We start from the raw sequence: 15621 nt of genomic DNA on the forward strand, positions 1-15621 counted from the left end.
ACCATAGTACCATGGTACATGCACTAAAAATACACCATAGTACCATGGTATATGCCCTAAAAATACACCATAGTACCATGGTATATGCCCTAAAAATACACCATAGTACCATATTAAATGTCTTAAAAATACACCATAGTACCATGGTATATGCCCAAAAAATACACCATAGTACATGGTATAATGCATTAACTAATGGTAACAAATTATTATTACATTATTACAAAGTTTTACTGATATTTTAGATATGGTACAATGGTCATATCATGCATTTCTGGACAATGCCATAGCAATGCTAAAGTGTGTTTTTTTTTTTTTTTTTTTTTTTTTAGCGCGAGCTTCTTTTGGACACCGCGGTCCGACACATCTACCTGACACTTAAATCCGTGTGAGCTCATAAACACTTTCTCCTTCCATGTCTAACAACGGTGTCACATCGCTGGAAGGGAGTCGTGCCCTCTGAGCCAAAGCTGCTTATGAGCGAACGGCTAAGTCCTTTTTCATGTCTCTAGCCCTCTTTCTCTCCCTCTGTCTGATTTATTCACCTTTTACACACAAACAAATTCGCTGTGTTGTCATCCTTCAAATGGGATCAAACTCCATGCATTTAGCGGCTTAAGCTAATCTGATTTCACTGTTGTTCTATCAGAAACGCAAGTGGTGACGCTAGCGAGGGCTAGAGCAGGGAAAATGGTGACGCTGGTATGGCACACGAACAAAGCTTGATAATTGGGCTAGCAATAGAGCACAACATCATGTAAAATCTGAAGTTTCTGAATCGCACAAGAGGGGATATGAATATGATCCGGTTTGCAAATTGCACAAAGACTTTTGTTTTGTAAGTAATTTCTATACAGTAGGTGATTTTCAAAGCACAATCTACTGAAGTTTGTCTTGTGCATAACATAGTTAATCAAATATCAACTATCTTTAAGAGTAAAAAAGTTGTATGCTATAATGGTGAAATGTATAGATACTTATTTTATTATTACTTTTCTCTGCAAAACTTTACAATAAGTTTCTGTTATTTAACATTGGCTCATGCATGAGCTAATATTAACTCACAATGATCAGTACATTCGTTACAGTGCTTATTAATCTTTGTTAACGTTAGTTATTAAAATACTGTTGATTGTTAGTTCATGTTTGCTCAGGTCCATTAAATAATATTAACAGATACAACTTTTGATATTTATAATGTGTTAGTAAATGTTGAAATTAACACCAATTAATCACATCAAGTATTTTTTTTTTTTTAATGTTAGTTAAAAAATAAACATGTATTAAATTTCTTATTAATAAATGTTCACATTTATTATTGTTATAATATATTAGCATAATTATGTGTTTATGATTATAAACACATTATGATTATAATTATGTGATTTTTAATTTCCAACCTATTTTGGGTTCATTTTAAGCCAAAAATATAATTATTTTTAAATGATAGTTGGGTTAAATAAAACTACCCAGCACGTTGGGCAAACATTTAACCCAATAATTTGGGTAAAACAGCCTAATCTCTGGGTTAAAACAGCCCAATCACTGGGTTAAATCACTATGTTAAAACAACCCAATCTCTGGGTTAAAAAAACCCAATTGCTGGGTTAAATCGCTAGGTTAAATCAATCCAATCGCTGGGTTTAAACAGCCTAATCTCTGGGTTAAAACAGCCCAATTGCTGGGTTAAATCGCTAGGTTAAAACAACCCAATCGCTGGGTTAAAACAGCCTAATCTCTGGGTTAAAACAACCCAATCTCTGGGTTAAAACAACCCAATTGCTGGGTTAAATCGCTAGGTTAAAACAACCCAATCTCTGGGTTAAAACAACCCAATTGCTGGGTTAAATCGCTAGGTTAAATCAACCCAATCGCTGGGTTTAAACAGCCTAATCTCTGGGTTAAAACAGCCCAATTGCTGGGTTAAATCGCTAGGTTAAAACAACCCAATCGCTGGGTTAAAACAGCCTAATCTCTGGGTTAAAACAACCCAATCTCTGGGTTAAAACAACCCAATCGCTGGGTTAAAACAACCCAATTGCTGGGTTAAATCGCTAGGTTAAAACAACCCAATTGCTGGGTTAAAACAGCCTAATCTCTGGGATAAATTGCTGGGTTAAAACAACCCAATCGCTGGGTTAAATCGCTAGGTTAAAACAACCCAATTGCTGGGTTAAAACAGCCTAATCTCTGGGATAAATTGCTGGGTTAAAACAACCCAATCTATGGTTTAAAAGAACCCAATTGCTGGGTTAAATCGCTAGGTTAAAGCAACCCAATCGCTGGGATAAAACAGCCCAATCTCTGGGTTAAAACAACCCAATCACTGGGTTAAAACAGCCTAATCTCTGGGTTAAAACAGCCCAATCACTGGGTTAAATCGCTAGGTTAAAACAACCCAATCTCTGGGTTAAAACAACCCAATTGATGGGTTCAATGGCGAAGTTAAAACAACCCAATCGCTGGGTTAAAACAGCCTAATCTTTGGGTTAAATCGCTGGGTTAAAACAACCCAATCACTGGGTTAAATCGCTAGGTTTAAACAACCCAATCTCTGTTTTAAAAGAACCCAATTGCTGGGTTAAATCGCTAGGTTAAAACAACCCAATCTCTGTTTTAAAAGAACCCAATTGCTGGGTGAAATCGCTAGGTTTAAACAACCTGATCGCTGAGTTAAAACAGCCTGGTTAAATTGCTGGGTTAAAACAACCCGATCACTGGGTTAAAACAGCCTAATCTCTGGGTTAAATTGCTGGGTTAAAACAGCCCAATCACTGGGTTAAATCGCTAGGTTAAAACAACCCAATCTCTGTTTTAAAAGAACCCAATTGCTGGGTTAAATCGCTAGGTTAAAAGAACCCAATCTCTGGTTTAAAAGAACCCAATTGCTGGGTTAAATCGCTAGGTTAAAACAACCCAATCGCTGGGATAAAACAGCCTAATCTCTGGGTTAAATCGCTGGGTTAAAACAACCCAATCACTGGGTTAAAACAGCCTAATCTCTGGGTTAAAACAGCCCAAATCACTGGGTTAAATCGCTAGGTTAAAACAACCCAATCTCTGGGTTAAAACAACCCAATTGCTGGGTTAAATGGCTAGGTTAAAACAACCCAATCGCTGGGTTAAAACAGCCTAATCTCTGGGTTAAATCGCTGGGTTAAAACAACCCAATCACTGGGTTAAATCGCTAGGTTAAAACAACCCAATCTCTGTTTTAAAAGAACCCAATTGCTGGGTTAAATCGCTAGGTTTAAACAACCTGATCACTGGGTTAAAACAGCCTAATCTCTGGGTTAAATTGCTGGGTTAAAACAACCCAATCACTGGGTTAACTGGGTTATGCAAGAACATAAAGAAGTTCCCTTTTGTGACTCTGGCGTGTGTAAAAATGATGCATGTAAAAACATCACATCACATCGCGACAGTGTTTACATGTAGGCCGAGGTCTGTGTATCTTCTGCAAAGCGCCAATCGCAGGTGAGAGATAAATGACTCTAATTGCGTGTTCCTCCACAGGACTAATTTCCACCCCAATCACCAAAGTGATTAATCACAGAGCGAGAGCGTGTGCAAAGTTTGAACGCACAAACCTCAGCGTCTTGCTCTGCGGGCGTCTCTTACTCACCTAAGCCAATTTATTCGACACAACGCAATGGGGGACCCCGGGGTGATGGGCTACAAATCACGTAAACATGCTACAGGTTATCGTAAAGCTATTACAAAAGCTGCATTGCTGAAGCTACAGCAGGGGGCTTCCAAAGAGTCCTGCGCTTAATGAGAGAAATGTATTATGTTAAGCCATCACCGGATTGCATTTTACTGCTGTATTTGGGGGAAGGAGATGCTTGCGATTTTTCACCTTAAATGCGCTTCAGAAACAGCGGGTATCATGGCCCTTCGGTTTGAAATTGTCCTGCTGAAAGATGAAATGTCTCCCGAGCTGTTATGCGCTTTTTCTACTCGACTCTGTATATACTGGTATTGTGTAGCGCTCAGTCTTTGTTCTGTCCACTGAGTTGCCCAGATGAAAAGCAGCTCCACAGCATGATGCTATATCACAGAACGCATGGTGATTGTTAAGATATAGGCACCACCCACATCGCTTTGAGTTATCACTAAAATACCTCTACTTCTAGCTCTTCTGACAACAAAAAACACGTTCTTTTGTGCCACCCTATTTCCAGGTACAATTTTTACTTTACCTTAAAAAGCTGCTTACAATGCAGCTTCTCTCACAATTTACATCTAGTTCTAGTGCTTTCCAAGAACAATTTCTAGATGTGTGATTTGATGTAGTTTCCATATAAAGTCAACATGACATCCAAAATCAACTGGACTTTCTTTCTTAAAGGGATAGTTCACCCTAAAATGAAAATTCTGTCATCATTTATTTACCCTCATGTCATTTTAAACCTGTTTGACTGTCTTTATGTGGAACACAAAAGAACATATTTTGAAGGATGTTTCAACTATTCAAAAACCATTGACTTTCATTGTATGGACAAAAACACTGCAACATCCCTCAAAATATCATCTTTTGTGCTCTGCAAAATAAATAAACTCATTTGGTTTCGGAACAACATGAGAGCAAGTAAAATATGGCATGATTGTGCATGATTGATTTATGTTATTCAAATAAATAAACAAACAAACAAACATAAATACAAGTATAAAAACATGTATATATGTACGTAAGGGGTTAAAAATGTGTAGTGTCACTGTGTAGTTGTACTTTTATGTCTTTGAAAGGCTCTTTAGTCTTCATTTTCACAGCTGTCATTCATATTCACATGAATAAATGAACCTTTTCTCTGGGGTTTTATGCAAAAAAAAAAAAAAAAAAAAAAAAGTAGTTAATATAATGATGCATTGGAGAATTTAATTAATCACAATTATGTACTTGTTGGAACAACTATTTTTCTTTTTTTATCTGTGTATCACAAGGACCGAATGCTTGTAAGCAGCACATTTCCATTGCTTAAGATTCTTTACCTACATAAAATTTATTTTAATTGAAATAATTAAAATTAAGTATTAATGCTTAAAATAATCGCACAAAATGAAATGTAAAAAGGTACTTCAAAATTTAACTAAGAGAGAAAGTTAAAAAAATAAATAAAAAAACAGCACTTCTGCACACCTGAGAATAAAATAAAATATATTTTAACGGTTAAATAAATAACTTAAATTAAAAAAAAGAAAGGAACATTCATTCCTTTCTTTTTGCAAGGATGAAAACGGTAGACTACAAAGGCCTTTCTTACACACATCCAAAACATGTTATGCAAAGGTTACTAGTTCTTTACAACAACAAAAAATCTCTAAGAATCCTTAATCCCACAATAACAGCCCTCGTTCAGCCGCTCTATTGTCGAGCGAAGCTGTCAAGTAGAGCCACGCAGACAGAAGGAGTGCACACAATTTCCCATGACATCTCCAAAGCAAACAACCTTTTGTTGTTCTGTACATTTCACAGATGCTCAAAAGGGGGGTGGGAAGGGGTGCGGTGGGGGTTGAGGGGGTAATGTTCAATCACACTGGATCAACAAATAAACAGAGCTTTCAGGACAAACATCAACTTAAAGACAAATTCAAATAATTCCGCTCAGAAAGGGGGCGCTGCACATGTGGCGACCAGCAACTGACTTGACCTTGAGAAATGAGAATTGGAGCGACAAAGCACATGACTGTCAGGACAATGATGTCATGATTTAAGAAAAAACCCAATCCAAATAAATACAGAATATAAAATGAATTATTCACGACAACTTATTTCCGCCATTAAATAATAAAAGTATTTGCGACTTTTTATCTCACAACTTCTCAGAATTGCAAGATAAAAACTCACAATTGCGAGTTATAAAGTCAGAATTGCGAGATATAAAGTCTGAATTGCAAGTTATTAAGTCAGAATTGAGTGTTATAAAGTCCAAATTGCGAGTTAAAAAGTCAGAATTACATGTTATAAAGTCAGAATTGTGAGTTATAAAGTCAGAATTGCAAGATATAAAGTCAGAATTGCGAGATATAAAGTCAGAATTGCGAGATATAAAGTCAAAATTGCGAGTTAAAAAGTCGGAATTGCGAGATATAAAGTCAGAATTGTGAGATATAAAGTCAGAATTGTGAGTTATAAAGTCAGAATTGTGAGATATAAAGTCAGAATTGTGAGTTATAAAGTCAGAATTGTGAGATATAAAGTCAGAATTGAGAGATATAAAGTCAGAATTGTGAGTTATAAAGTCAGAATTGAGTGTTATAAAGTCAGAATTGTGAGATATAAAGTCAGAATTGAGAGATATAAAGTCAGAATTGTGAGTTATAAAGTCAGAATTGTGAGATATAAAGTCAGAATTGTGAGATATAAAGTCAGAATTGCGAGTTATAAAGTCAGAATTGTGAGATATAAAGTCAGAATTGAGTGTTATAAAGTCAGAATTGTGAGTTATAAAGTCAGAATTGTGAGATATAAAGTCAGAATTGCGAGTTATAAAGTCAGAATTGTGAGATATAAAGTCAGAATTGAGTGTTATAAAGTCAGAATTGTGAGATATAAAGTCAGAATTGAGTGTTATAAAGTCAGAATTGTGAGATATAAAGTCAGAATTGTGAGATATAAAGTCAGAATTGCGAGTTATAAAGTCAGAATTGTGAGATATAAAGTCAGAATTGTGAGATATAAAGTCAGAATTGCGAGTTATAAAGTCAGAATTGTGAGATATAAAGTCAGAATTGAGTGTTATAAAGTCAGAATTGTGAGATATAAAGTCAGAATTGAGAGATATAAAGTCAGAATTGTGAGTTATAAAGTCAGAATTGCAAGATATAAAGTCAGAATTGTGAGTTATAAAGTCAGAATTGTGAGATATAAAGTCAGAATTGAGTGTTATAAAGTCAGAATTGTGAGATATAAAGTCAGAATTGAGAGATATAAAGTCAGAATTGTGAGTTATAAAGTCAGAATTGCAAGATATAAAGTCAGAATTGTGAGTTATAAAGTCAGAATTGTGAGATATAAAGTCAGAATTGAGTGTTATAAAGTCAGAATTGTGAGATATAAAGTCAGAATTGAGAGATATAAAGTCAGAATTGTGAGTTATAAAGTCGGAATTGCGAGATATAAAGTCAGAATTGTGAGATATAAAGTCAGAATTGCGAGTTATAAAGTCAGAATTGTGAGATATAAAGTCAGAATTGAGTGTTATAAAGTCAGAATTGTGAGATATAAAGTCAGAATTGAGTGTTATAAAGTCAGAATTGTGAGATATAAAGTCAGAATTGAGAGATATAAAGTCAGAATTGTGAGTTATAAAGTCAGAATTGCAAGATATAAAGTCAGAATTGTGAGTTATAAAGTCAGAATTGTGAGATATAAAGTCAGAATTGCGAGATATAAAGTCAGAATTGAGTGTTATAAAGTCAGAATTGTGAGTTATAAAGTCAGAATTGTGAGTTATAAAGTCAGAATTGTGAGATATAAAGTCAGAATTGTGAGATATAAAGTCAGAATTGTGAGTTATAAAGTCAGAATTGCAAGATATAAAGTCAGAATTGTGAGTTATAAAGTCAGAATTGCAAGATATAAAGTCAGAATTGCGAGTTATAAACTCAGAATTGTGAGATATAAAGTCAGAATTGAGTGTTATAAAGTCAGAATTGTGAGATATAAAGTCAGAATTGTGAGATATAAAGTCAGAATTGCGAGATATAAAGTCAGAATTGAGTGTTATAAAGTCAGAATTGTGAGATATAAAGTCAGAATTGTGAGATATAAAGTCAGAATTGCGAGTTATAAAGTCAGAATTGCGAGTTATAAAGTCAGAATTGTGAGATATAAAGTCAGAATTGTGAGTTATAAAGTCAGAATTGTGAGAAATAAAGTCAGAATTGTGAGTTATAAAGTCAGAATTGTGAGTTATAAAGTCAGAATTGTGAGTTATAAAGTCAGAATTGTGAGTTATAAAGTCAGAATTGCGAGTTATAAAGTCAGAATTGTGAGATATAAAGTCAGAATTGAGTGATATAAAGTCGGAATTGCGAGACATAAAGTCAGAATTGTGAGATATAAAGTCAGAATTGTGAGTTATAAAGTCAGAATTGTGAGATATAAAGTCAGAATTGTGAGATATAAAGTCAGAATTGTGAGTTATAAAGTCAGAATTGTGAGATATAAAGTCAGAATTGTGAGATATAAAGTCAGAATTGTGAGTTATAAAGTCAGAATTGCAAGATATAAAGTCAGAATTGCGAGATATAAAGTCAGAATTGAGTGTTAGAAAGTCAGAATTGCGAGATATAAAGTCAGAATTGAGTGTTATAAAGTCAGAATTGTGAGAAATAAAGTCAGAATTGTGAGATATAAAGTCAGAATTGTGAGTTATAAAGTCAGAATTGCAAGATATAAAGTCAGAATTGCGAGATATAAAGTCAGAATTGAGTGTTATAAAGTCAGAATTGTGAGAAATAAAGTCAGAATTGTGAGATATAAAGTCAGAATTGTGAGTTATAAAGTCAGAATTGCAAGATATAAAGTCAGAATTGTGAGATATAAAGTCAGAATTGAGTGTTATAAAGTCAGAATTGTGAGATATAAAGTCAGAATTGTGAGATATAAAGTCAGAATTGTGAGATATAAAGTCAGAATTGCGAGTTATAAAGTCAGAATTGCAAGATATAAAGTCAGAATTGCGAGATATAAAGTCAGAATTGAGTGTTAGAAAGTCAGAATTGCGAGATATAAAGTCAGAATTGAGTGTTATAAAGTCAGAATTGTGAGAAATAAAGTCAGAATTGCGAGATATAAAGTCAGAATTGAGTGTTATAAAGTCAGAATTGTGAGAAATAAAGTCAGAATTGTGAGATATAAAGTCAGAATTGTGAGATATAAAGTCAGAATTGAGTGATATAAAGTCGGAATTGCGAGACATAAAGTCAGAATTGTGAGATATAAAGTCAGAATTGTGAGATATAAAGTCAGAATTGTGAGATATAAAGTCAGAATTGTGAGTTATAAAGTCAGAATTGTGAGATATAAAGTCAGAATTGTGAGATATAAAGTCAGAATTGCGAGATATAAAGTCAGAATTGCACGTTATAAAGTCAGAATTGTGAGTTATAAAGTCAGAATTGCGAGATATAAAGTCAGAATTGCACGTTATAAAGTCAGAATTGTGAGTTATAAAGTCAGAATTGCATCATATAAACTCGCAATTGCATGTTATAATTTTCAATTATGAGGGGAATTTTTTTTTTTTTTCTTATAATTGCAATGTTTATATTTCACAATTCTGACTTTATATATAACTTAATTCTAACTTTAACACTCTGAGGTCTGATGGTATTGCCGGCGTTACCACCGTGTTTTTTTTCTTATCAGTGTGAAAGAGACTGAAAATACTCCGTCAATGTTGCACATACAATTAAGAGTTATACACCATTTTTATCTGTGGAATATCTTCTTTCATTTGTGAAACTCGCAATCATGAGAAAAAAAAATTAAAAAGTCAGAATTGTGAGATAAAAAGTCGCCCTCTAGAGTTTCATGACTGAACTATATATATATATATATAGTTCAGCCCTCTTTCCCATTTAATTAATTTTCTTGCATTCTATAGCTTGATTCTGCTTTGCGTATATATCAGTTAGCTCATATTGTGACTAACGCCATTGAAAAGCAAATGCTAACTGTCTCATCATAAATTAATATATAAAATATGTGCCGTAAACTACAGTCAAATGCAGCACCTGCACAATGTCAAGTACCTGGATTATTCTGCTAATGATTAATAGTAGTGTTGTAGCTCAAAGATAAAGACTTGCAGAGGACTGTTTTCATAGTGGCAGCATAAAGCAAAATACCTATTCTGTCTTCTTCAGAGCAGTCAAATCAGCTTTATTTATATAGCACTTTATACAATGTGGATTCAAAGCAGCTTCACAGTGATAAACAGGAAAATAACAGTGTTTAATGTTGTACATTTTATAAATGGTGAAACAAACATCGCCAAGTTTAAGATTTGTCTTAAAATTTAGCTGCCAATTTTTGGTGGTAAAGCAGCTTTGGGAACAGAGCTTTTTTATTCTGCAGTAATTCACTTTTTGTTCTCCACAAAAGACAGTAAGTCATGTGGGTCTGAAACAGCATGAAGGTAAATAAACGATGGCAGAAGTTTCATTTTTGGGCTGAACATGTGTTCTTTTATTCCATGTGTAAACAAAAGCAACAAGTCGCACACAGCGCTGCAGGTGAGTTTGCTGCACCGCTGGCTTGACATCGCGCACTTTTTTCACAACTAGTTTATAAATTGCCTTTGGGACGAAATGTCACACGGATCATTCTTTCCAATTGAAAAAGGTCCAAAGTAGGAGCAAAGCAATAATGAAACTATTTTGACAAAAACGGGAAAGCGATTGGCTCCGTACTAAATCTGACACTCACTGATTGTTCTGCCATGACTCCAATGTTTCTGTCCAGGATCGGAGGTCTTGTGAGGTCAGCGGAGTTCATGCGGCATCTCTCAGATGCTTCACTTTTTAGGAGAGATTGGCGAGTTGAGCCAAACTGCATTAGCCCAGTGAGATCAGACAAGATATTGAGCTTCAGAAAAACAAATCTTGTTAGTCGTTGTAAACTGCCGTCAAACAGAATCAGGGAGGCCATGCTGAGAGCGGCATTCCCACAATGCAATTAGAATCTCACCACTTCATCATGCCGCACACCTGATGTTCCCGAAGCACTCCGCTATTGATATAAATATTAACGGCGAGCCCAGCTGTCTGAGAGGAGCTGCGTGATATGTCCGATGTCAGATTACATGTGCTTTTCATGGAAATGACAAATTCCTTCCAGGTACCAATCTCAGCTGACAGCTTTATCAACACAAGAAGCCATTGGGAACAACTAAGTCAGTGTCTTCTGACCGCAGATATCATCCCGAGTAAATCGACAGCGTATGCGCAATACTGATTTTTATGTGCGGAACAATGGATGTCGTTTCAAGCGCTGATGCGATCGTAGCGAGGCGGGTCTGCCGAACGTGATTTCTGATTAGACTGATGCAACTTCACTATGTGCAAAATATAGAGACGTTATCTCACCTGGCCAGGTTTGGCATCCTCGCAGATTGAAGCCTCGTAAGGAGTTGCGAGTTCGGGAGGGTTGTCGTTCACGTCCAGGATGCGGATGCTCACTGCCGTTTGAGATGCCATGGACTGGTTATCTGAAGGGAGACAGAGATTAAACAGTCATCATAATGGACCAGAAGTCATATGCAGCTCTAAAAGTAACATGTCACTATATTACATTCACGTAGGTCAACTAGAATGACGTGATGACAGGTTCAGTTTCTAGGAAACATGCTTACAGTCTGAAAAAGTCACTAAAAGATAAAAGCATCTGTCAAAAGCATAAACTATATAAATTAAAAAATATATTAATAAATATATGTTAACATATATCACAAATAAGGGATCGCACACACACACTGTAGGGGAGAGCGGGGTAAGTTGTCACACTGTCTAACATTTACTGAGCACCATACATCACAATGGTATAAGTGTCATACCAAATGAAAGTAGGAAGTCTTGGGCACATATATTGTATTCATTACATTTTCATATCTTATCTCATTACAGAGTTGTAGACTGTTGAATAGAGAATGTGCATTTGTGACAATTTGCCCCATCAGCGGGTAAGTAGTCACACTAGATTATCTAAAAAATAAGAACACAACTACTTCATTGTTATTATTGATTTTAATTTTTAAATTCAAACCGGAACTGGAAATATAAACAATCATGCCTAGAGAATAGAAAAAAAAAATATTTCAATCCAAACAATACACATTTTAATCAAAACACATTAAATGGCAAGATCGCTTTACTTTGAACTTTAAACTCAAACTTTCTCTGGCTTGCACATAGATCCATGATAACTGAATGGAATACTGCAGATAACTCGCTTAACTTAACATGTTTAATCTCTGAACATAACTGACTTTTTTGAGCATGTTCTATGTGTTTATTTGTACTGGGGCAAGTTGTCTCATGTGACGACTTGCCCCAAAGTCATTGAGGCAAGTTGCCCCAAACTGACATGTGTGCTAATGTTGGCTAAATCTCAAGGTGAGCTCAACATAGCACATCAGCTAAAGTATCAAGAGACACGTTATTGTCTCCCCTATGTTGTGCAAAATAATATTTTTTAACATTCATATCTAACAAAGTTGTATTGCATAAAATTTAAAGTGCAATTTTTTTTACTTTTTAAGCCAAAAATAAGAAAATTGTGCTAACCTCAGATTAGAGTGATCTTGACCACATGTGAACAGGAAGTTGACTATGCAAGAAGAATCTATCTATCTCTATTTTTGAGATAGAGCCTCTAGTTTTGGAGTTATGAAGAGTGTGACAACTTAACCCGCTCTCCCCTATATATACACTATATTTTCCAACACATTTTCACATTTGTCAGGTTTTATCCCTGTATGGACAAGTGTTTACCCTCCCAGTGTACTATAGTCTGGGTACACTAACATTTAAGCTACACTCTTAGAAAAGTTTAATTGGGTTCTGAACTCAATGTTAAAGAACCCTTTATGCCAAAAGGTTGACAAATGTCTTAAATGATTGCATAATACTTGTTTTTCTTGTTTAAGGTATGTTTATGAGCTGCATAATTCATAAAATTGAATTCAAATGAAAAATGAATGAAAACAAAATGAATCAATTGAATCTAAATCCATAAAATGATCCCATGATGGCAAACCCTAAAAGGTTCTATCAGGGCCGTAACCACCATAGACATTGAGGAGGACAAGTCCCAATATTTATATTTTCCACTGTTTGTTGTTAGGATGACAAAAACAAGTTTTAAAAGTTGCATTTTTAGGCTGGTCTGCCTCAGCCCTCATCACTGTCAGAATGAGTGAGCTGGCCAATCAAATCAAAGAAGGTGGGGCTTACTGTTCACAGGTAGATGAGTGCGAATTCCAACACAATGCTTTAGTTTTAGCAGTAAAAGAGTATGTAATGAGTAAGTAGCTAAACATTTAATATATGACGACTTTATTATGATTCATCCACCGATAGTAATATCTAATGATGTGAACTACTCAACATTTTGAATTGAAAACATGCTATTATTTGATTAATATGATATGATTATTATAATACATAACTGAATGTGGCAAGACAAGAAAAGTTTTGTGTTTTTCACTTATTAGACATACAAATAAGATTATTTTTAAGTATATATGTATTTTTTAATTATTTGTAAATAGTCTAAATTTATTAATAACTACAATAGACCTGGGACTATTTTTGTGTTCTTCCTTTTAATAAAATAATAATAATAATAATAATAATAATAATAATAATAATAATAATTACCCAATAACATCCCCGAGAAACAAATGTGGCATCAGTTACAATGGAATCACATTTACAGGCAACAGTGTATCACACACAGAAGGTTACATTTGAGACACATGAACCAGTTGTCATGACAATAGCAGAGTTTACAATGGCCAGATCTGTGAGAGCCCGAACAAAGAACAACCACCACTGCTCTAAAATAACACCCAAATTCTGTAAAAAACTGAAACACTAGAGAAGTAGTTTGAATTCATTTTTTAAGGAAAGTAAAACTAAAAGTCATAATCTGTATGTCACTGACCAGGACAACACACAGAGTGAAAATTATGCAGGGTTATTAAGTCTGTAACACAGGCAAATATATATATAAAAAATAGCACTGAAGTATAGCAAACTACTGTACTGCCATCACAGTTTGTGTCTGAAGGCACTTCTACAGTAATGATACTCTGCCAGCAGTGAATTCATCAGGAAGCTAATTCTTCTGCAACATTTTGAGAAACTTTTCAATTAGCAAGTCAATTTCAAAATGAAGACGAAAGACACCATACGCAGAAGATTTTAATGATAAGAGAACACCGTTTGGGGCTAGCATAATGATATAAACACAGATAAATGGACTCAATATCGGGCTGCAATATCATTTTGATCATGGCCTTATTAAGGTACAATAAAATGGAAATATTATTGGCAAATGTGTACATAATTAGTTCATATAAGTTAAATTATCTAGTAATTAAAAAAAGCTCTCTGTGTTGAGGGCGACTGATCCTTAGCTAATTTCTATGCTTCATTATTTCATTAGAAATGTTTTAATTTCCATAAGAGACGCTTCTCGCCAACACAGCAGGCCATGGAGAGGGCCACAGTTTTCATTGTAACGAGACATAATTACCTTTTTTAATTAACACCGCTGTAATGCTTGTGTTTATTTATGGGGATGTACAGTAGCCCACACATGTTGTGTTATTTAGCAAATGTAAATTAGGTCTATGCTAATTTAAATATGCTGTTTCATTGTCTTGTTTTTCCAAGCTTTGCCTATGCATTATAAAACATGAACGCATTTGTAAATCAAATACAGTTTTGGAAGTCTGTAAATTCACCTCAAAATCAAAAGAAAGAAAAGAGAAGTTATTTTATAAAAAATAATATTATACAGTACACCTAAAGCAGGAAAAAACAAACAAATTATCAAAAAATAACATGAATAAATGAACGAACAAACAAACAAATAATTTAACTATGTAAATTGCAAAGAATGCATTGTGATATAGTATTTATTATATTGCCTGATATTTTGGTGATTTAAATAAAAAATCAAGTAAAAATAATGCATAAAATACAAACAAATAAAAAATGAATGAATGAATGAATGAATGAACTAATGAATAATTCAACTATGTAAACTGAAAAGTATTCATTCTGGTGGTATTTACTATACTGCCTGACATTTCGCTGATTTAAAGGTGCCCTAGAATCAAAAATTTAATATACCTCGGCATAGTTGAATAACAAGAGTTCAGTACATGGAAATGACATACAGTGAGTCTCAAACTCCATTGTTTCCTCCTTCTTATATAAATCTCATTTGTATAAAAGACCTCCGGAAAACAGGCGAATCTCAACATAACACTGAACAGTCGGGATCATTAATATGTATGACCCCATTATTTGCATATGCCAATCCATGTTCAAGGCATTAGACAAGGACAGCCAGTATTAACGTCTGCATGTGCACAGCTGAATCATCAGACTAGGTAAGCAAGCCAGGAAAACAGCTGAAGCAATAATAACTGACATGATCCATGATTACATGATATTTTTAGTGATATTTGTGAATTGTCTTTCTAAATGTTTTGTTAGCGTGTTGCTAATGTACTGTTAAATGTGCTTAAAGTTACCATTGTTTATTACTGTATTCACGGAGACAAGAGAGCTGTTGCTATTTTCATTTTTAAACACTTGCAGTCTGTATAATTCATAAACACAACTTCATTCTTTGTAAATCTCTCCAACAGTGTAGCATTAGCCGTTAGCCACAGAGCACAGCCTCAAACTCATTCAGAATCAAATGTGAACATCCAAATAAATACTATACTCACAGGAATCGATGCATGCATGCAGCATGAATGACGAACATCTTGTAAAGATCCATTTGAGGGTTATATTAGCTGTGTGAACTTCGTTTATGCACTGTATAACTGCACTTACAGTCGAGAGCTCGGGAGGGCAGGGAGCTCGAGA

At 34.6% G+C, this 15621-nt stretch overlaps 1 protein-coding gene across 1 annotated transcript in view; it reads right to left on the reverse strand.

Annotated features, from left to right (window-relative positions):
• The window catches only part of LOC137010751 (cadherin-22-like), a 120274-nt gene that overhangs the window by 36707 nt on the left and 67946 nt on the right, over positions 1-15621 (reverse strand). Inside the window, exon 8 of the mRNA XM_067373035.1 lies at positions 11098-11219. Coding sequence (XP_067229136.1) covers positions 11098-11219 — 122 coding nt within the window. The remainder of the gene's footprint in view (positions 1-11097; positions 11220-15621) is intronic.

The sequence above is a fragment of the Chanodichthys erythropterus genome, chromosome 21 (genome assembly GCF_024489055.1).
Source record: "Chanodichthys erythropterus isolate Z2021 chromosome 21, ASM2448905v1, whole genome shotgun sequence".
NCBI classification, from domain to species: Eukaryota; Metazoa; Chordata; class Actinopteri; order Cypriniformes; family Xenocyprididae; genus Chanodichthys; species Chanodichthys erythropterus.